Source organism: Lepus europaeus, chromosome 10 (genome assembly GCF_033115175.1).
Source record: "Lepus europaeus isolate LE1 chromosome 10, mLepTim1.pri, whole genome shotgun sequence".
Taxonomy (NCBI): domain Eukaryota; kingdom Metazoa; phylum Chordata; class Mammalia; order Lagomorpha; family Leporidae; genus Lepus; species Lepus europaeus.
In genome coordinates, this window is record NC_084836.1 from 124461924 (window position 1) to 124483209 (window position 21286).

A 21286-nucleotide genomic window follows, 5' to 3' on the forward strand; every position below is an offset into this window, starting at 1 on the left:
GGGCCTGGCTGTGGCTGTCGGTCTCCTGCTGCCCGGCTGCAGTGGGCATGGCACAGAGTGCAAGACCGGCCCACCCTGGGACCACCCGCTGGCAGGAGGCTTGCGGCGTCCCCTGCGTCTGCCCATTGCTCTTCCAGCGCCGAGCTGGGTCGGTGGCGCCTAGCGCAGCGAAGAGCACCCACATCAGCACCCTCACTGCACACCGCCTGGCCCCTGGGCCCGGATCTCTGCTCGGGGAGCGGCGAGGGGCAAAGGCTCAGCGGCTGCAGACAGACGAAGCCTTGCAGAGCCGCACCGAGCCATGGCGTCGTGGGCGATGCATTGCTGCACCCAAGCGAGGGCACACAGAGGCGCCCGAGGGATGAACCCGGACGGCGGGGAGCGGGCTCGTGCCCTAAGGAGCTCTCCACCCCAAACCCAAAGCAACAGGGCTTATAAACACAAAACACAAAAACGGGAGGGGGACCACGTGTTACTGGGGTCAAGCCAACCTAAGGCCCGTGCGAGACTGATGTCCATCAGAATCCTGATGACACAACGACAACCTGGACAGTCCGATTATAATCTTTTTTTAATTTTTTAATTTATTTGTTTTTGACAGGCAGATTTAGACAGTGAGAGAGACAGAGAGAGAAAGGTCTTCCTTCCATTGGTTCACCCCCCAAATGGCGGCTACGGCCGGCGCTGTGCTGATCCGAAGCCAGCAGCCAGGTGCTTCTCCTGGTCTCCCATGGGGTGCAGGGCCCAAGGACTTGGCCCATCCTTCACTGCCTTCCCGGGCCACAGCAGAGGGCTGGACTGGAAGAGGGGCAACCGGGACAGAATCCGGTGCCCCGACCGGGACTAGAACCCAGGGTGCCGGCGCTGCAGGCGGAGGATTAGCCTAGTGAGCCGCAACGCCGGCCTCCAATTATAATCTTGACATTAACCCAGGGTGTGGGCCTACACCGTCCGCGGTACACAGATGAATCTCAGTCTTTTTTTTTTTTTTTTTTTGACAGGCAGAGTGGACAGTGAGAGAGAGAGACAGAGAGAAAAGTCTTCCTTTGCCGTTGGTTCACCCTCCAATGGCTGCCGCGGCCAGTGCGCTGCGGCCGGCGCACCGCACTGATCCGAAGGCAGGAGCCAGGTGCTTCTCCTGGCCTCCCATGGGGTGCAGGGCCCAAGCACTTGGGCCATCCTCCACTGCCTTCCCGGGCCACAGCAGAGAGCTGGCCTGGAAGAGGGGCAACCGGGACAGAATCCAGTGCCCTGACCAGGACTAGAACCCGGTGTGCCAGCGCCGCTAGGCGGAGGATTAGCCTGTTGAGCCACGGTGCCGGCCATCTCAGTCTTATCATTGACCCCGGTGCAGCAGCGGGGCCGTAGCCCAGGGGTCTCTGCCTGCCCGGTGGGACGCAGTGCACTGCTGTCGTCTGAGTGTTTTAGGTCCTAGTTTCAGACCAGAGTCTCACGGGGGGAGGGGCTTTCTCAAGATGGAGTCTCGGGCGCTCTAAAATGCTCCCACTGTCAGGTGTTACTTCAGTATCAAGCACAAGCGAAGAGAGAGGCCGGCGCTGTGGCACAGCATCCCACATGAGCGCCGGCTCCAGTCCCAGCTGCTCCGTTTCTGATCCAGCTCTCTGCTGTTGCCTGGGAAAGCAGAAGATGCCGGAGTGCTTGGGCCCCTGCACCCATGTGGGGGACCCAGAAAAAGCTCCTGGCTCCTGGCTTCAGTTTGGCCCAGCTGCAGCCATTGAGGCCATTTTGGGAGTGAACCAGCGGTTGAAAGATCTCTCTGCCTCTCTCTCTCTGTCTCTGCCCTCCGCCCCCCTCCCGGCTCTGTAACTTTGCCTTTAGAATAAAATAAAAATAAATCTTAAGAATAAAAGATTTGAATACCTTAAAAAAGAGAGAGAGCGAGAAGACATAGTCCAGGAAGGCTCCCTGGAGGAGGCAGAGCCCGGAGGAGGTCCAGAGGCCTGAGGGTTCTGTGGACAGCTGCCCGTTGAGGGGCAGAGGCTGCTGGAGGAGCCAGAGGAGTGCAAACGTGCCCACATCCAAGGCGGGGAGCCCCTTGCATGGGTCCTGTGTGGTGTGCTCCCCAGCCAGTGTTTGCGTGGGTCCTGTGTGGCGTGCTCCCCGGGGGTGTCTGTGTGGGTCCTGTGTGGCGTGCTCCCCCGGCAGCAGCCAGCAAGTGCTTGTTGTGGGAAGGGGGCAGGCGGCCTCCGTGCTGGCTCCCCTGGATGCTAGAAATGAGAACATGGCCGCGGGGCATTTGCAGGCCACGTGGGATGGAGTGCCTGGTCGCCCAGTCCGGCGTGGGCTCCAGCGTCCTGCTGTGCAAACCCGGGGGCAGCGGGGATGGCTCAAGTGCTTGGGTCCCTGCCGCCACGTGGCAGGCCTGGGTTGAGCTCCCAGCTGCTAGCTTTGTCCTGGCCCCGTCCCTGTGGTCACAGGCATTGGGGGCACGGACCAGCAGGTGGGAGCGCTTGCTCTCCGTCTCTTTGCCTCTCAAACGAGCAGAGTTTTAAAGCAAGTAAGCGAAAGACACAACAACAAAGGAGAAAGAAGGCAGACCCTCCTCCCGCATTCCCCAGAGCCCCCGGGTAGCTGGGACCAGCTGAGGCTCTGGGGAGGGCCCCAGGGCTCCAGAGCCAAGCCCAGCTGTGGGACCCCAGCCCCAGCCCAGGGGCTTCCTCCGCCCCCTGCAAGAGCATTTGGTGGGACCCCCGTGGCTGTGACCCAACAGAGCCCCCTGTCAGCCCTGCCTGGGGGGGGGGTGGACCTGTGCCAAGCCATGGTATCACCCGCCCCTCCCACTCCAGCGCTCCTCTGGGGACTCTGGACCAGGGCTCACCTGAATCAGGCTCTGGACAGCAAACGTGGGGGTCATGAGGCCTGGCCAGAGCAGAGACGGGCCCCACTGACGGGGCCGGCCCTGGGGAGCCTGGGAGACACAGTTCCCAGCCCCCGAAGTGCGGCCCTGTCCTGTAGCCTGGCCAGGGTTTGCCCTGAGCCCTCCCCACCCTGGGCAGGTTTGGGGCCAGGCCATTCCTCACCCTCGTTGCCACCTGCTTGTCCTCAGAGGTTGGGGCTTCCCTGGAGCATGGCTCTGCACCCCCTGCCGGCCGTGCCACTGTCACAGCGCCTTGGAGCCCAGCTGTCCCCGCCTGGCCCTCCCCCACCTGGCCCTCCCCCCACCTGGCCCTCCCCCACCTGACCCTCCCCCCACCTGACCCTCCCCTCCCCCGACCTTCCCCTCCCTGACCCTCCCCTCCCCTGACCCTCCCCCCACCTGGCCCTCCCCCACCTGGCTCTCCCCCCACCTGGCACTCCCCTCCCCTCCCCTCCCCTGACCCTCCCCTCCCCTGACCCTCCCTCCCTTGACCCTCCCCCCTCCTGGCCCTCCCCCACCTGGCCCTCCCCCCACCTGGCACTCCCTTCCCCTCCCCTCCCCTCCCCTGGTCCTCCCCTCACCTGGCCCTCCCCTCCCCCCACCTGGCCCTCCCCCCACCTGACCCTCCCCCCTCCCCTGACCCTCCCCCCACTTGACCCTCCCCTCCCCTGACCCTCCCCCCACTTGACCCTCCCCACCTGGCCCTCCCCTCCCCTCCCCCCACCTGACCCTCCCCTCCCCTGACCCTCCCCCACCTGGCCCTCCCTTCAGTCCCTGCCCCACAGTCACCAGCTGGGCCTTCCTGCTGTGACCGGCTGGGGACTGGCATGGCAACTCCGGTCCACTCTGCAGGCCCAAGGAGCACGCGGTGGCTGGCCGGGTGTGAGCCGTGTCTCCAGGCTGCTCCCCAGGTGGGGCCAGCAGTGTGCACCCTCTGGCAACTGTGGGATGGGGGACAGGGCTGTGGGACTTGGGCACGGTGCACAATGCAGTATTGTCCACGGGCCGTCCCCACCCGTGTCCCAGCACCAGTGGGTGGTCTTTCTGGAGCAGGGTGGCCCCTGAGTGTGTGTGTGAGGCTGAGCGGACGGCCGGCCACGGCCTTGGGTCCTGAAGCCTCAGCAGACCCTGCACCCACGCCCTTCCCAGACGCCCCTCGGGCTGCGCCCACCACACCCCTGCCGATGGCTCCCCTCCTGGAAGCTCTCAGGGCCGCGCCAGGGTCTCCCAGGTCTTGCCTGCATGGTCTCAGAGCTGCTGACTCTGGGCTGGTGCATGTGTCTGTGTGTCTGCACGTGTGTGGTTCATGTGTCTCTGTGTGAGCATGTGTATGTGCGGTACATGTGTGTGCACGTGTGTCTGCATGTGTGTGATGTGTGCACATTGTGTGCATGTGTGGTGCATGTTCATGGTGCGTGTGTCTGCATGTGTCTCTGTGTGAGCATGTGTATGTGTGGTACGTGTGTGTGTGCGGTACACACGTGCTTCTGTGTGAGCATGTGTATGTGTGGTACGTGTGTGTGCACGCGTGTGGTGCATGTGTGTATGTGCGGTACACACGTGTCTCTGTGTGAGCATGTGTACGTGTGGTACATGTGTGTATGTGTGGTACACGTGTGTGTATGATGCACACATGTCTGCACATGTGTGTCTGCATGTGTGGCGCATTGTGTGCACATGTGTGTGCACATGCATCTCTGTGTGTTGCGTGTGTGTGCCCACAGCCCCCGCCACCTTAGGGCTCGGACCCCTCGTCCTCCATGGCAGCACCCAGGACAGTGCAGAGGGGCCGCTTCCTGGAGGAGGGGACAGCCAGGTCTCACCTCCCCCGTCCCCTGGGGTCCAGGGCGGCTCCTTGGGGGGTTGATTGGTGCCCGTCAGTGCTGGGCCTGGGTCCAGTGGGAGAAGTGGTCCCTCAAGTTCTTGAGGGCGGAAGGGCGGGCCTGGGCCATCTCCCAGCACATGGCGGGGAGGGTCTGGGAGTGAGTGTGCCTGCTCCTGGGCTGTGTGCACCTGTGCCTCCCTCCATCCGCACGTGTGTGTGAGGCACACGTATGTGCATGTGTGCACGTGTGCGTGTGTTCAGCTGTGCATATGTGTGGGGCTTCCAGTGGTCCGAGCGGGGCAGAGCTGCCCTGAAGGGGCTAAGTCGGGGTCAGAGACACAGCCCCTGCCTCTGCCAGGTGCCGGGAGGGCGGGAGACGGCTCCAGTCAGATCCTCCCTTGGTCGGGTGCCAAGTGTCAACCACTCGCTGGCCACACATGTGTGTGCACACACGCTCACACATGTGCACACATACACTCACTCCCACACACATGCACACACAGGCATGTGGACACATGTACCCACACACGGCTCACACACACAGGTACACACGCACACGCTCACACATGCACACACATATTCACACAACACACACATGTACATGCACACATACACACTCACTCCCCCACACACGCACACACACATATTCACACAACACACACGTGTACGTGCACACATGCACACTCACACATATTCACACAACACACACGTGTACGTGCACACATGCACTCACATGCACACAATCACACATACACGTAGTCACATGCTCACTCACACATGCACACACGAGAAACAGGGCATGGGCTGTTCCAGCCAGGCCGCCCCCGAGATGCTGGCGAACAGCACAGGCAGGGCTGGCGCCCGGCCCTGGGCAAAGCAGCAGGCACCGCGCCACCGGGCCTCTTGCCCTGGCCCGGGGGCTCCTGAGGCTCATCCAGTTCCCCGTGGGCCTCACGCCGCGGCGTGGCGCTGGCCACCTACGGCTGGGACGCCAGCAGCCCCAGGGCTGGACCACAGTCCTGAGCAGGAAGTGGCCGTGCTGGTCTCGACAGCGTGCGGCCCACTGGGTGCCCATGTCCATGTCCGGGGGCTGTTGGGAACCTACTGCACCCTCTCCCCATGTCCATGTCCTGGGGGCTGCACCCTCCTGCCCACCCCCCGAGCCCCGGCCAGGCCTCAAACCGCGTCCACCTCTTCCTGGCCTTGCACATCCTCCCCCTTTGCCTGCGTTTGCTCAGCTGAGCCACGCAGGCCAGGAAGTGGCTGTGAGACGGGGAATGAGGCTCCTCCCTCCCTGGGTAGAGCAGGTGCAAAGTCAAGGCGCAAGGCCCCTGGTGGCCACACCCAGGGCTCCCAGCGTGGGACAGGAGAGGGGCAGGAGGAGTCCCGGGTCCGTCCTCCGTGGGCCTGGCGAGTGGGCACACTGGTCAGGATTTGTCCCCAGCGGGGAGTGCCGCTCCAGCGTCCTGTCTGCACCCCCGCCCGCGGTGGGGGAGGGGCCCCCACAGGCAGCCTCAGTGGGGCTCTGCGTCCCACGCCTTTCCTCTGGGGAAACTGAGGCTTCAGGGTCCTGCCGACGACCTCCGTGAGCAAACGGCGAGGCCCTGGCCCACATGGGCCTCAGCCCCCATCCAGCCCCCGGCTCTGTGCCCAGACCTGCCCCCACTGCCTGCGGGCCAGCCCAGAATGCTAGTGAGAGAGTGGGGCGTCCCCAGGGTCACCCGGGAAAGACCCGCCCCGGTGTCCTTGAGCCCCAGCCAGGCCCCTGCACGGACCGCCTTCCCCGGGCTTGGGCAACACCGGGGAGCGTCAGAACCAACCCAGCCTGCTCGCCCAGCCCGCCGCACACCTACCGGGCACAGAAGCACCCAGCTGGCTGCTGGCAGCGCCCCAAACCCCAAGGACCCGCTTCCCACACGGCGCCCGCCTCACGTGGCGCAGCTCCAGGGTTTGCCGGGCCCAGCACAAAAGGAAGAGGTGGCTCCCAGAGTCCCAGGGACAAGGACAGCAGAGGAGGCCAGGAGGCAGCTCCAGCCCCAGGGTCCCCACGCGGCCCTCTCCCCGGGGTGGGGGTGGGGGTGCGGCTGGGCCTGCTGCCCTCTGCTGTGGCCCAGGGCCTGGCCCTCACACTCCCAGCAGTCTCTTCCTCCTCCAGGGGCGGCTCGGGGGGCGGGGGTGGTGGCATACCCACCCTAAAAGACCCTAAAAGCCTGGCTGTCCTACCAGACCCCCCCAGTCCCACCGCTGCTGCTGGCACGGCCCTCTTGGCGGCTGGGGCTGTTCCGGGCGCGGGCGGCTCCCCACCGTCTCCAGGCGGAGACTCTCGCTCCCCCACACCGGCAGCTCCAGCCAACACACTTGCCTCCCAGCAAACGATATGGAACCTGGCCCAGCTGTCTCTTCTCGGCTGTGCCGCCCTGCACACAGATGCGCACATGCCTGTCCCAGCCCACGTGGGCCCCCTGGAAGGGTGGGTAGGGGAGCACCAGAGCCCCTCTCCGGGCAGCCCTGGGCTCTGTGTCCTGCCCACGGGGGACCTGGTGCCCAGCAGGTCAGGACTTCGCGTCCGTCAGGGGACAGCCGGGGAGGGCCACCACAAGGACGTGCCAAGCCCCTCGGGCCGGCCCAGGTTGTCGGGATGCCGGTCGGCAGCGGCCAGTGTGCCGAGGCCTGCAGGTGGCCCATGCCGTGCCAGGGCCTCTTCCAGAGCAGCCTTCATTTCTGGGCCTGGGGCTGCGGGAGGGGGCTGTAGGCAGGCCTGGCCACAGGCCCACAGGGAGCCACCCCCTGACAAGTGGCCAGCCACGGTGCCCTGCCCCCTGGACTGGCAGTGTTGCCGGCTGAAGCCTGCTTTTGGCCCTTGGGACCAGCTCTCAGATGGAGCTGCCGGGGGCGGGCGTTTGGCACGGTGGCTTCAGTCGCCGTGTGGAAGTACCTGCTCAGCACCGGCTGCTCTGCTTCCGACCCAGATTCCTGCTGGTGCATGGCCTGGGGGCGGCAGCCCAAGTCCTTGGGTCCCCGCCACCCATGGGAGCCCTGGATGGTGTTCCTGGCTCTGGCTTCAGCCTGGCCCAGTCCAGGAGTGAACCAGCAGATGGAAGTCCTGTTTGTCTCTCTGTCTTTCAAATAAAAACAAAAACATCTTTTTTTTTTTAATTTTTTAAGGAAGATGACTCATCTTGTGGGGCAGCATTTCCATCTTTCCTCTTTTCCTTCTGGTGAGAGATAGGTGTGATGGCTACAGCACCAGCAGCTGTTCTGGGCCATGAGGTGACACTGCTGAGGGAGCCAGCACCAGGAGGGACGCGAGGATGGGAGCAGGGTCCCTGGCGGTGCTGGGGCCCTGCCACCCCCGCGGCACACAGGGCGGAAGCGCAGTTCTCGTTGTTTGGAGCCTCTGTTCTGGGGTTCCTCAGAAACGCAGCTCTGGTCCTACCTGGCAGCAGCCACTGGCTCAGACGCTCCGCCCAGCCTGGCAGGAGGCTGTTCTAGCGTGAGGGCTCCCAGACCAGGGAACTTCGGGGTCTGCACTGGGAGCCCCCAAGGACACCAGGGAGGGAGGGCTCTGGGAGCAAGCGGGGAGGAGCCCACCTGTGAGCTGGGCTTGAGCTTCCCAGACCCAGCTGACCGCAGGGCTCTGCAAACACAGGACAAAGGCAGAGAGCAGCCGGCGACAGCTGGACATGGTGGCCCCGGGACTCTGCGGTCCCTCCCTGGTAGCACTGCCCGTGGGTGGCTGGGGCGCTTACGGGAGGCGATGCACGGGGGGTGTTCGTGCTGGCACGCAGAAAGCACGAACGCCAGTGCTGCCGCTGTGCGAGTCAGAACGGGGGTCCACGTGGACTTTGTGAGGGCCCCTCCACCCCAGCTGAGCCCCGCCCCTCCCCGGGAGCTGGGGGGCGCCAGGGAGGCTCCAGGAAGCTGTGGGGGCGAAGTCGGCAACGGGGAGGCCGTTTTCCTCCTTTTGCCAGAATCTAATGGGTACAGGTTGTTCAGGTCCCCAAGACACGGGAGGAATAAAAGCCAACCAGAACAAGCCCTGTGCGGCTGCTATTGATAACTTGTCTCTTCACGTGGCGGGTTCAAAACTAAAAATACTCTCCCTGCCACGATCGGGAAGCCGGAGCTGTCACGTTGCACAGGAGCCTGGGAAGTCGCCGTGGGCAGGCGGCAGCCAGCCTCGTGAGGGCCCTCGGCGGGCCAGGCTGCACCCACACGGGGGATTCCACAGCAGGCAGCCGGCCGCCGGGAAAGGCCCCAGGGAGCAGCCGGGAGCGGGCGGGGTTCTGTAACGTGAGGGACAGGGCGGCGGGGGCCGGCAGGGCTGTTCCTGCTGTGCCCACTCTGCCGCGGGACCCTGTGGGAACCACGTCTGCTCTGAGACTCAGTTTCCCCAGAGTTGCCACTTTGGGGCAGAAGGCAGGGAGCAGGCAGACACAGGCAACTTCCCGCGGGCTGGGTGACGATGGCACCTGGTGACCGGCCCATGGCAAGGGGCAGGGAGATGGCTTCTCCTCCTTGGCTGAGAGAGCAGAGGGAGCTCCCACACTTCGCCCTGAGCACGTGGCTCGGCCCCAGAGTCCTCTCAAGACCCCCGGGGCCCATCCGTGCTGGCCCCTGTCCCAGGACCATTCGGAAGGAGTTGGGACCCGGAGGCAGCCAGACACAGCTGCTGGGTCCACTTTGGGGTTGGCCTGGTCTGACCGCCATGCAGGCGGGAGCAGGTGCCCCAAGGATCTCCAGGCTGAGTGTCACGCTCACACCAACGCCCGCTGACCGGCTGGCCGGGAAGCCTGGGGGTGGAGCTGGCTGGCCCAGCCGCACAACCCTCTGGGCGCCTCCTGTTTCCACGCAGGTCCTGCTCCTGGGCCCGGGCAAAGCTCTGCTTCACCGCCACGCCCCCGGGGCCCTGGTGAAGCTGGGAGGCCGCTGCTCACCTGCAGGTGGGAACAGTGTGCAGCCCTGCCCACCAGAGGCGTGCACCGGGGCTGAGGCGGGCCCAGCAGGGCTGGTGCCAGCATCGTCGTCAGCATGCTGGCCCCCAAGCTGTCTTTGTGTCCTGGAGCTTTTCGCCTGTGGAATTGGCCCTCTTGGCCCAGTGAGGGTCATGACAAACACTGCCATGCTGGTTGCAAGGTGCCCCTTCCTCACCGCCAACCAAGGGAGGGTCCCCGCCGAGCCCTGGGTGCAGACCTGGAGGAAGGCATCAGGCGTCCAGGTGTCCCGTGTGCTGCCGGAGACCAGCCTCACCCCAAACTCCCAAGGCCGGGCTGGAGGTGGACAGGCTCAGCCGAGGGGTGGTCCCCGGGCAGGTGGGCGGGGCACTGACTTGCAGCTCAAGGTCATGGTGCGGGCGGATAGGTCAAGCCCCTGGGGCTCAGGGTCAGAGCTGCAGAGGTGAGGGGTGGGGAGGGTGGTGGGTTTCAAGACCCCGGAGCTGGCCCCAGGGACCAGGCCCACAAAGGAAGCTGCAGAGCCTGGTCATCTCCGTAGCAACCAGCCTGCCCTCCCCGTCCTGCTGGGGGGGGGGTGCACACTACACTTTTCCCTTTCCCGTAACCATGGCAACACCTTTGTTTCCTGGGCTGGCCCGCCTCCCTCCGTCTCTCCCTTCAGGAGAGCTGGGAGCTCCTTCCCAGTCGCAGCACGTCTCTGGCTCGCCGCCCCTGCCGCCAGCGGTGCCCCCAGGGTGGGGGAGGCCGGGGCCAGCCCCTGGCGCCCCACCTCTGCTGCAGACAGAGCCCCCTGCTGGAGGGGGAGGCGCCTGCTGGGGGTGTGCGGGCTGAGCGGGCCTGGGGGCCCCGCTCCTGGGTCACCGAGGGCCAGCCCCTGGGGACACTCCTCCTGGGTCCTGGGTCACCTAGGGCCAGCCCCTGGGGACCCCGGTCCTGGGTCACCTAGGGCCAGCCCCTGGGGACCCCGCTCCTGGGTCACCTAGGGCCAGCCCCTGGGGACCCTCCTCCTGGGTCACCTAGGGCCAGCCCCTGGGGACCCCGGTCCTGGGTCACCTAGGGCCAGCCCCTGGGGACCCTCCTCCTGGGTCACCGAGGGCCAGCCTCTGGGGACCCCGGTCCTGGGTCACCTAGGGCCAGCCCCTGGGGACCCCGCTCCTGGGTCACCTAGGGCCAGCCCCTGGGGACCCGGTCCTGGGTCACCTAGGGCCAGCACTCCTGGCTCTACCTCCTGGTTCCAGCAGGGAAGCAGGGCGGCAGCTCAGGTGACTGAAAGGTCTTCGGACCCCTGCCGGGACCCCTGCACAGCCGCCTTCTCCGCCTGACCACCCTGGGGGGCCGTCTGTAGCAGATGCCGGGCCGTGACTTCGGGCCCGCGGTCTGGGCTCTGTCCCCAGGCTGAGCCCCCTCGGCCAGGGCGAGCCGCAGGCCCCGCACAGCGGCCTGGCTCGCGTCCTCATCACCGGGCGCAGGCGCGGGGTCCCGGCGGGACGAGGGTCTGCCCCCGGGCTCAGGGAGGCGAATGGACGTGCCCAGGGCTGGGCAGCTGGTGGACCTCCGAGCCCCCACGGCCGCCTCCTGGGCCGCCGGGCTCAGCCACGGAGCCACGACCCGCGCGTGGGGCGCTGCAGGGCTGCAAACGTGCACAGCCCCGCCCCGCGCATCGCGGTCCCCGCCGTCCGCGCGAAGCTCGCCGGGGCCGCGCAGCCCCGGGCGCCGCCGCGCCGGGCCACCTGACTCACTGTTTGTAAACTCGGCTTCCCGCAGCCACGCCCGCCCCGCCCCTGCGGGCCGGGAGCTGAGCAGCCCCGCCTCCAGCACGCAGCGATTGGCTGCCAGCCCCGTCGCTCCTCCGCGGGGGCGGTACCCGGGACGGGCGGAGGGAGATCTCGCAGGGCCGAGCGATTAGCATAGTTCCCGCCCCCGAAAGCGGCCCCCGGGTCGGACGCTGATTGGGCGGGGGGCGGATGACGTAACGGCGCCGGGGGCAGCGAGTGGCTGGCACGGGCTGTCAGTCGGCGGCGCGGCGGGCCGCACTTCCGCCTCGGTGTCAGCGGGTCGCGGGCCTGCGGGGCGCGGGGGCGGGGAGGGCAGCGAGCTCGGCCGGCGCCCGCGGGACCCCGGTCCAGGTGAGTGCTCGGCCCGGCCGCCTGGCGAGGGCCCGGGGCGGCGGGGCCTGGGCCGCGGGCGGGCGGCGGGGGAGCACCCGGGCCCGCAGGCCGCTCGCGCCCGGCAGGTTCCGGCCCCGGCCTGGGCGTGCGGGGCCTGGGCCTCAGAGGGCGCGGGAAGACTTGCGAGGAAGTTGCGGGCGGGCCCGGACCTCGAGCCCGGCTGTGGGCGGCCGCCGAGCGCCTGGCCCCGGCCTCTGGCCCTGCGCCTGCCCGGGCGTCGGCCCGGGGGGTGGGGTGGGCTCGCCTGGCCGGTGGGCGCCGTGGCTGCGCGAGGCCGCGGGCCTGGCTCTCCCCCCGCGTCGCCGAGGTCCCCCGTGTGCACCTGCGCCCCGGCAGTTTGCGCGCTCCCCTCGCACGTGGGTCTGCTGTCGAGAACTTTTTAGCCCGGCGGCCTCCCGTCCTCCACCCCGGAGAAGGCCCCTTAGCCCGGATCCAGACGGCTGATCGCAAAGCCAGCCGGCCCCCCGCGCGTGTGGGACGGGCGGGTGGGTGGGGTAGGATGTGACAGGCCCCGCTGACAGGCCGGAAGCTGCGCCCTGCCCTGTCCAGCAGGTTTTGTTCTGAGCCGGGCGAGCCCTGGGCCCGCCTGTGTGCACACCTGGGTAGGGCAGGGCCTGCGGCGCTGGCCACCTGCCGCGGGTGGGCGTCAGCCGAGGGGCAGGGCCTCGGCTCCCTCCCCGGTGGCCCCTGTGCTGCTCGGAGGGGCCAGTGAGGGCAGCGCAGCCTCTGACGCCCGGTGCTGGGAGACCTCCGGCCCTCTCCTTGCCGGCCACAAGAGCCCTGTTGGCAGAACTTCCTCGCTGGGCTGCGTGGCGCCGACGGCGCGGGAGCAGCCATCCGCGGCTCCTCGGCTGGCTTCCCGAGGCCTTCTCCACAGCGGCTGTCGGAGAGGCCCGTGGGTGCCGCCTTCCGGGGAAGCCGAGGAGCAGGGCGCTCAGGCGTGCGCCCGGGGCCACGCAGAGGTCCGGGCCGTGCTCTGGGCCGGCCTCGCGGGGAGCTGCTGTTGACCCTTTGGGTCAGCGCGTTAGAAGCAGCATTTACGCCTCCGAGGGCCTGCGTGTCTGCAAACCAGCTCTAAACAGATTTATTTATTTATTTGAAAGTCAGAGTGACACAGAAAGAGAAGGAGAGGCAGAGAGAGAGAGAGAAAGAGGGGGAGAGAGAGAGGTCTTCCATCTGCTGGTTCACTCCCCAGTTGGCTGCAGCGGCTGGAGCTGTGCCAGTCTGAAGCCAGGAGCCAGGAGCTTCTTCCAGGTCTCCCACACAGGTTCAGGGGTCCAAGGACTTGGGCCGTCTTCTACTGCTTTCCCAGGCCATGGCAGAGAGCTGGATCGGAAGAGGAGCAGCTGGGACTAGAACCAGCGCCCATATGGGATGCCGGCACTGCAGGTGGCAGCTATACCCACTACGCCACAGCGCCAGCCCCTTCTTATTGTTTTAATAAAGTGGTTCTCCATCTGGCTGTCCTGGAGTTGCCGAAATGGCCGGCCTGCTGGGCTGTGCTGGTGTCACCAGGAAGGGGAGGTCGTTGCCGCTCACCTGTGGAGAGGCAGGGGTGCAGCAGGTGAGCCTGGGCTTGTGCAGGCGTCTCTAAGTGGACACCAGCGTCTCCACGTGGACACTCGGCGTCTCTGAGTGGGCACCGGCGTCTCTGAGTGGACACCGGCGTCTCCACGTGGACACTCGGCGTCTCTGAGTGGGCACCGGCGTCTCTGAGTGGACACCGGCGTCTCCAAGTGGACACGCAGGCCGTTCCTCTGGTCCCAGCGGCACTTGCAGGGTCCAGCTGTGCTGGGGTCAGCACTCTGGTGAGCGGAGCTCAGCGTCTGCCTGCACCTCCAGGGAGCGCCGCACGGTGCCCGCGCACCCCTGCAGTGGGGCTAGTCAGCTCATTAGAAATGTGGCACTTTTTTTTTTTTAAAGTGCTTTATTGATTTATTTGAAAGAGTTACAGAGAGAGGGAAAGAGAGAGAGAGATTTCCCATCGGCTGTTTCACTCCCAGATTCCTGCCACAGTCGGGGCTGGGGCCGAAGTCAGGAACCAGCAGCTCCATCCAGGTCTCCCACGTGGGTGGCAGGGACCCAAGGACGTGGGCAATCGTCCACGGCCTTCCTGGGTGTTTCGGCAGGAAGCTGGATCAGAGCAGTCGCCGGCACTTGGCTGTGGATGTGGGTGTCGCACGCAGCAGCCTGACCTGCGGCACCACAGCACTGCCACGGCTTCTGTGCCGTGAGTCTGCCGGCGGGGATCTGCCCGGTCTTGGACACGATGTCCTTGATGTCCCTGGGGGAAGTCGAGGCCTCGGGCGCTTTGGGGGCTGAGGCACCTGGGGCTGACGGAGCTGTGACGAGGAGTGCGCTGCGTGTTGTCACTTTGTGGAGGTCGGAGTTGTCGGGGGGAGCGGGTGAGTGATGGCTGGGCTCCTGGGTGCCACTGTGGCTTGGGCTATTGATGGGAGGAGTCACCGTTTGCTCTGGCCTCCAGCTAAGTGTTGACTGTGTCACAGGTGCTCAGCGAGCTGGGGTGGCAGCGCGCACGCGCACACACACACACACACACGGCGCAGTTCAGAGAGGAAGCCTGGGAGGCTGATGGGCGGGCTTGTGTTCTGTTCAGAATGAGCCACTGTGAGTGAGCGGCCATCTGAGGGAGGGTCCCTGGACACCTGGGCAGGGGCTGCTCTGATCCCCCCGGGGCCCTGGGCTGCACCGTCCGGTGTGTGGCATTGTTTCCCGTCACCTGCTGGCTGGCGACGTCTGATGAGGGTTTGTGCGGCTGCCAAGTGCAAGCTCGGTTGCAAGCTCGGTGCACGGTGAGGTTGATCCGTAGCCTCCTGGGGTCAGAAGGAACTTAGTGTTTGAACACAGCTGAACATTAAAGACACAAACCCAGGTTCCAGTTTCCGTGTGCCGTCGCTGGGGTAAGTTTTACTTTTTTTTTTAAATTTTTGACTGGCAGAGTGGACAGTGAGAGAGAGAGACAGAGAGAAAGGTCTTCCTTTTGCCGATGGTTCACCCTCCAATGGCCGCTGTGGCCACTGCACTCCTGGGCCACAACAGAGAGCTGGCCTGGAAGAGGGGCAACCGGGACAGAATCCGGCGCCCCAACCGGGACTAGAACCCCGGGGTGCCGGCGCCGCAAGGCAGAGGATTAGCCTAGTGAGCCGTGGTGCCAGCCAAGTTTTACTTTTCAGAACGCTTTTGCCAGTAGATTTCCGGTGCTGCCTTGGGTTTGAGTCCTGGCCTGGAAACACGGTGCCTCCCATCAGCTCGTGCCTGCAGTTCTCATTAATAACACGGAATTGGCCACCGCGAGGTTTCCGTGAACTTACGGCACTCCCTTCCTTTCTGTTCCAAATTCAGAAAGAACGTGGGGTCATCTGGCGGGGTTTCAAAGCTTCCGCGTTACGGAGCCGGAGCAGCCGGTAAAACCAGCCCTGGGGTCCGAACGGCTGTGCGGGGCTCCCTGCCTCCCGCGATCCCTGGGGCTGAGAACACGTGTGTGGAGACTTTGGCTGGATGCTGGCGTCTGTCTCCTCGCTTGCTTTTGCTGCTTCTCAGCGGAATACCCGCTTGGTTGATTTTGAAAAATAAGCCCTGGGTTAGTCCTGCTGAGCCGGCCGCTGGGTCGTGTCCTGGGTGCACCTGTTGAGGGCTCACAGCGCCGGGCCCTGCTGCTGCCGTGTGTCAGTGGTGGGGAGGGTCCTGCAGGCCGCCTGCCTGGGAAGGTGCAGGGAGTTCCTGGGGGTGGGGGGGAGGCTGTGCCCTGAGGCAGGGTCTGTAGAGCCCTAGAAAGGGGCGAGGGGCTCTGAGGGAGGGCCGGCGTGGCCGAAAGTGGTGTCTGTGGTTGCCGAGGACGGGGAGTGTGGAGCGTGGAGAGGAGCACCCGTGTGATGGCAGTGGGCGTGTGGGCCACCTGCTTAAACACTGGAGGAGGATGAGGGCCAAACTCCGTGGCGCCTCACCCCTGCCCCGGCCCCTGCCCAGCCCTGGCCCCGGCCCCCGCCCCGGCTTTGTGCTGGCCTTTCCTGGCGACACAGAGCCAAGCCAGCGCTCTGCATTTCGGAATTACCCGCATTCCAAAGAACCATAGTTGGTAACTAAGTGTGTGGGGGTCTCCTGGTCCGGAGGTGCCAGCCCCAGCTGCCTGAGCCCTGCAGGGGTCCAGCTGGGCGAGGGGCTGGAGCGCTGAACTTGTCTGGGCAGAGGCTCTTGGGTTAGAGTCGGGTTTTCAGACCTGGCTTCTCATCAGAAAACGTCTGTGAACTTTGAGAAGCAGCGTGAGGCCAGCCGCAGACCCGGGGAACCTGGCGGGAGGAGAGACCTGTTGGGGCAGAATGTACTGGCGCGGGAACCACCTTGATGTCCTAATGGGCAGCGTAAGTGGGGCCTGCACCGTGGCACGTGCAGGTTAAGCCGCCGCGTGTGCCCCCGCGTCCCCTATCAGAGGCCTCGCCTTCCCACCCGCCCCCTGTGAGGCCGAGTGCCTGGGCCCTGCACCACGTGGGAGACCTCAGCCTGGCCCAGCTCTGCCGGTGTGGCCACTGGGAGTGAGCAGTGGACGGAAGATCTGTCTCCCCCCCTCTCTCTAACTCTACCTTTTAAAATAAATATTTTTGAAAAGCCTAGTGTGTTTTTGTAAAGGGCGAATAGTTCGAGTCATGTTTTCAGGAAAAAAAAGGAACAGGAACCGAATTTTGCCTTTTTTTCTTTATGTTCCTGTTTTTTTTTGGGGGGGGGGGGCTGGGGCTGTGTGAGGTTCGCACATTTCCCTGAGTGAGTGTGAGCACCCCTTCCCCGAAGGGCTCAGGAGTGCCGTCAGGAGTGACCTGGACGGGCAGCGAGACCAGCGGGGTGCAGCGGGGGCGGCCCAGCCGGTGGAGGGGCCCAGCCCTGCCCCGGGCTCTCCAGGGCCCTGTGGGCAGCAGCCCCTCCCCACAGGGTGCCCTTCCCTGCCCCTGTGTTAATCTTCCTCCTTCACAGCTTCTCCCAGGGCCGATCCGAGGGGTGAGAAGGCATGGGGGGGGGGCGATGGTCAGACCCTGCCCCCCCTCCTTCTCTTTCTCCCTCTCTCCTGCCCGCCCTCCCTCTCCCTCTTTCTCTCTCCCCCCCTCCTACCTGCCCTCCCTCTCTCCCTCCCTCTCTCTCTCTCCTTCTCTCCCTCTCCCCCTCCCCTCTCTCCCTCTCTCCCTCCCTCCCCCCTCCCCCTCCTTGCCTCCCTCTCTCTCTCCCCCCTCCCCCTCCCCGCCTCCCTCTCTCTCCTTCTCTCTCCCCTCTCCCTCCCTCTCTCTCCCCCTCCCTGCCTCCCTCTCCCCCTCCCTCTCCCTCCCTCCCTCTCTCTCTCCCTCCCTCTCTTCCTCCCCCTCCCTCCCTCTCTCTCTTCCCCTCCCCCTCCCTGCCTCCCTCTCTCTCTCCCTCCCTCTCTCTCTCCCCCCTCCCCCTCCCTGCCTCCCTCTCTCTCCCGGCCTCTCCTAGGGGGAAGCACCTGCCCAGAACTTGGTCTCCTGCTCCCAGGCTGCATTGGCACAGCATTTTTCTGTGTTGCATAATGATGAGATTGATTAAAACAAATGTTTTTGTGCAGACGCTGCAGCCATCCCGTGTGTCTGCGCACACGGCGCTGCTCCTGCACGTACGATTGCTCCTTGAAGTGTGCGATGTTTTTGGCACTCACTGTTCAGTGGTGAGCCGAGAAAAACACTTGAGGGAACCGGTCTTGGACCGTGGGCTTGGCCAGAGCAGTGCTCACAGGCCCCCTGCTGGCGGGCGAGTACCCCCGGCCACGTGGCCCGAGTGCCGGCTTGCCCCCCAGTCCAGTCTTCCTAACAGAATCCGGAAGGTCCTTCCGTGGTGCCGGCTAAACTTGCTCGGCCAGTGTGGACGTGGCGGCCGCTCCGGCTGAAGCCTGTGGTTTCGGGTCGTGTGCAGCGTCAGGTGGCTGACGGGACTGCTTGTAGCCCCAGCCAAGGAAGGCTGTGTGGACCCGGAAGGCTGCGGCGGCCCTGGTCTTGTTTCAGAAGCGCCCCGAGACTTGGCAGGCACTCGGGCCTGCCCGTGTTTCGCCCGAGCAGGAGCCGGTGTTCAGAAAGGCCACTCTGGTCTCTTCCAGTCCTGGCCGGGACGGGGCTGAGCGGTGCAGGGTGGGGTTTGGACCCAGGGATGAAGGATGGGCATGGCCGGCCGGCCTCGGTCCTGGAGCCGGGCTTTGGGATGCGAGATGAGCCGGAAAGGCCGGCTCTGACACCAGAGGCCTAGCACCCTCCCCCGGGGGCTGGGACGCTCGGCCCCGCGTGGCCTCAGGCTTTGCTGTGCAGTGGACTCCCCTTCACCTGGCTGAGGGAGGCGGCGTGAGGCTCCGCCCCCTCACTCACACCTCCACAGCGCACCTGTGGCCAGCAGCAGCTTCGGCCTGAGTGCTGGGAGGCGGAGCCTTTGTGCCCCTTCTTTTTGTTTTCCTGGCACAGTGGCCAGGTGGCCAAGTGGGTTCCCGCACGAAGTGACCCTGGGAAGGCTGAAAGGCGGCAGGCAGGGTGGTCATGGAGTGGCCACACTGCGGCTCTGGCCTCCCAGGTCCAGGCACTGCCTGCCCGGGGCCCGTGGGCCTCCACCACCCTGCAGTGTGGGATCCCCGGTGTGCGTGGCTGGAGCGGGGCAGGCAGGGACTGTCGGCGTCCCAGTTGCCTGGCCAGGGCCATGTCTTTGTGTTTGACCGAACGTCTCATGTCCCATCCCAAAGATTTTCCCTAAGTTATGGCCGAATTTTCCATGAGTTCCACAGAGTAGCCTTTTTTTTTTTTTTTTTTAGATTTGTTTATTTATTTGAAACAGTTACACACACACAGAGAGAGAGAGAGAGAGAGAGGTCTTCCATCCGCTCGTTCGCTCCCCAGATGGCCGCAACGGCAGGAACTGCGCCGATCTGAAGCCAGGAGCCAGGAGCTTCTTCCAGGTCCCCCACGTGGGTCCAGGGGCCCAAGCACTTGGGCCATCTTCCACTGCTTGCCCAGGCCTTGACAGAGAGCTGGATCGGAAGTGGAGCAGCCGGGACTTGAACTGGTGCCCATGTGGGACGCCGGCAGTGCAGGTGGCAGCTTTACCTGCTGTGCCACAGCGCCGGCCCCTGTGTGTGTCCTTTCTGAAGTGTCACTGACATTCACTGAGCTGCACATGCTGAAAGTGTGTGGTCAGCCCTGACGGTCAGGTACGCCAGTGACACCATCACTCCATCCCACCTCTCTGTCTCTCTTTCTTTGTAACTCGTTTGTTGTAGAAGCAGGGCTGTGTCCTGTCTGGGTTTTGCTGGTTGTACCCTGTAGTGAGCCTGCACCCGGGAGCGACTCCTGCCTCCGTCGCTGTCCGACGCCACTCACTGCTGAGCGGGCTGTGAGGCTGGCTGTGGCTGCCCGTGTCCCAGGGCGGGCTCAGCGTGGCCTTGTGTTCTGCACCCTGACATGCGTGGGTGAAGCCAGTGTGGGTCGTGCCCTGGTCCTCCCTGGGACACATATCCACCGTGTGGGCAGTGATGAGCCTGGCGTACTCTGGGTCCTTCACTGATCTGCTGGAGGCCTTCTGTGAAGTGAGGTCTGCTCTTCACCTGGCGACACAGGGCACAGATCGTGGGGGGGCAGGGCAAAGGCCAGGTGTCTCCTGGCGTCATCAGAAAGTGACCAGTTAATTCCTTCCTACCTTCCTTCTTCCCTTCTTTTCTTATTTCAAGCTTTATTTTGTTAATTTGAAAGTCAGAATTAGAGAGAGAGAGAGGTCTTCCAACCGCTGGTTCACTCCCCAGATGGCCGCAACGGCTGGAGCTGTGCTGATCAGGAGCCAGGAGCTTCCTTCGGGTCTCCCACGTGGGTGCAGGGGCCCAAGCACTTGGGCCATCCTCCACTGCTTTCCCAGGCCATAGCAGAGAGCTGGATGGGAAGTGGAGCAGCCGGGACTAGAACCAGCGGCCATATGGGATGCCAGCACTTGAGGCCAGGGTGTTAACCCGCTGCACCACAGCACTGGCCTGAGGATCTTCTGTCCTGTTGGTTCACATCTCAGTGGCCGGGGCTAGGCCAGCCTGAAGCCAGGAGCCTGGAACTCCATCCGAGTGTCCTGTGTGGGTGCAGGGCCCAAGCGCTCGGGCCGTCTTCTGCTGCTTTCCAAGGCACATTTAGCAGGGAGCTGGATCAGAAGTGGAGCAGCCAGGACTCAAACTGGCGCTCAGATGGGACTCCAGTGTCAGGCAGTGGTTTAACCTGCTCACCTCTGCCTTTTTTGTGACTTTGTTGAAGATGTGTTTGAGTCCTGGAGGCTGGAGGTGCAAGGTTGAGACCTGCGGCGGGAGAGGGTCTCTTGCTGGGCCCCTCCAGCGCCCAGGCAGTGCAGGGCATCACTTAGTGAGGGGCCCAATTTCTTTTTTTCCTTTTAAATGGGAAAAATTTGGTTTGTTTCTTAATGACAGTTTATGGTGGGAGAAACACAGAAGGTGGTGCTGGGAATCAAATCCCTTGTTGTGGGGGAGGCTCAAGCTTCCCAGAATCCCTTGTTCCTCCCCCCTTGGGCGTGTGGAGGGGTTGGGGAGGGACAGGGAAGAAGCAGGGTGTCACCGATACAGCTGCTGCCTTTCCGGGCTCTGCAAATGGGGCGGAGGGGCTGGCTGGCCTTGCCACTGTTGTCCTGTGCTGTTTGTCTTCACTTCTGTGGCCCCAGGTCCCCCCGGGGCTGTCCTGGCCCTCGCACCTTCCCCGTAGGGCCCACGTGCTAAAGTCACATTGATGACTTCGGGAGAATGACGCGTGCTCAGTTTGTGCTGACAGCAGCTGATCTGTACGCTGGAGGTGGGTGTGGAGCAGTGACCCGAGGTTCGGGGAGACTCGTGGGGCCGTGGCGGGGAGCTATGTCCTGCACTGCCCTCCGCTCCCAGACGGACGCCTCCTCCCCAGCTGTTGCTCTAAGTGCAGCCCCCAAGTGGTGGTGACTTCCTGAGTCGTTGATTGACCTTTGAAGGCGCGTGGCCGTCACGAGATCATTCATTTCTTTGCTTAGATGTCGTTGGCGTTGATGTCAGGAGTGGCGAATGGGTGTTTAAAAAGCGTTTGTAAACTGGAACCTTCTGGAAGCTGAGCGTGTCAAGTGTTTCCCCTTACACCTCCAGGAGAAGTCCATGGCGTGACGTGACGTGACGTGCCGCCCTGCCACGCCCTGCCACGCCCTGCCGCTGCAGCTCAGCTGCGGTGATGGAGTAGGAGGCCACCCGCCAGGGCAGCAGCGGCCACCTTTGCAGCATGAACGGTGAGGAAGAGTTCTTTGACGCCGTCACAGGTGAGCCGGGGGCCGCAGCACGGAACGGGAATCCGGGGCCCCATGACACGGCCCCCTCGGCAACCGCCCGCCAGCCGGGCCCAGCCGTGGGCACGCGGAGGGCGTGCGAGCGAGCGGACGTTCCGTCCTCACAAGGGGAGCGGGGGTGAGA

At 64.7% G+C, this 21286-nt stretch overlaps 1 protein-coding gene across 2 annotated transcripts in view; it reads left to right on the plus strand.

Moving 5' to 3' along the window:
* The first annotated feature begins 11691 nt into the window (after window positions 1-11691).
* The window catches only part of OSBPL2 (oxysterol binding protein like 2), a 51989-nt gene continuing 42394 nt past the window's right edge, over window positions 11692-21286 (plus strand). For both annotated transcript variants that reach the window (XM_062204436.1, XM_062204437.1), the window contains exons 1-2: window positions 11692-11784; window positions 20969-21135. In XM_062204436.1, the coding sequence (XP_062060420.1) occupies window positions 21099-21135 (37 nt within the window). In that variant the 5' untranslated portion in view covers window positions 11692-11784; window positions 20969-21098. The remainder of the gene's footprint in view (window positions 11785-20968; window positions 21136-21286) is intronic.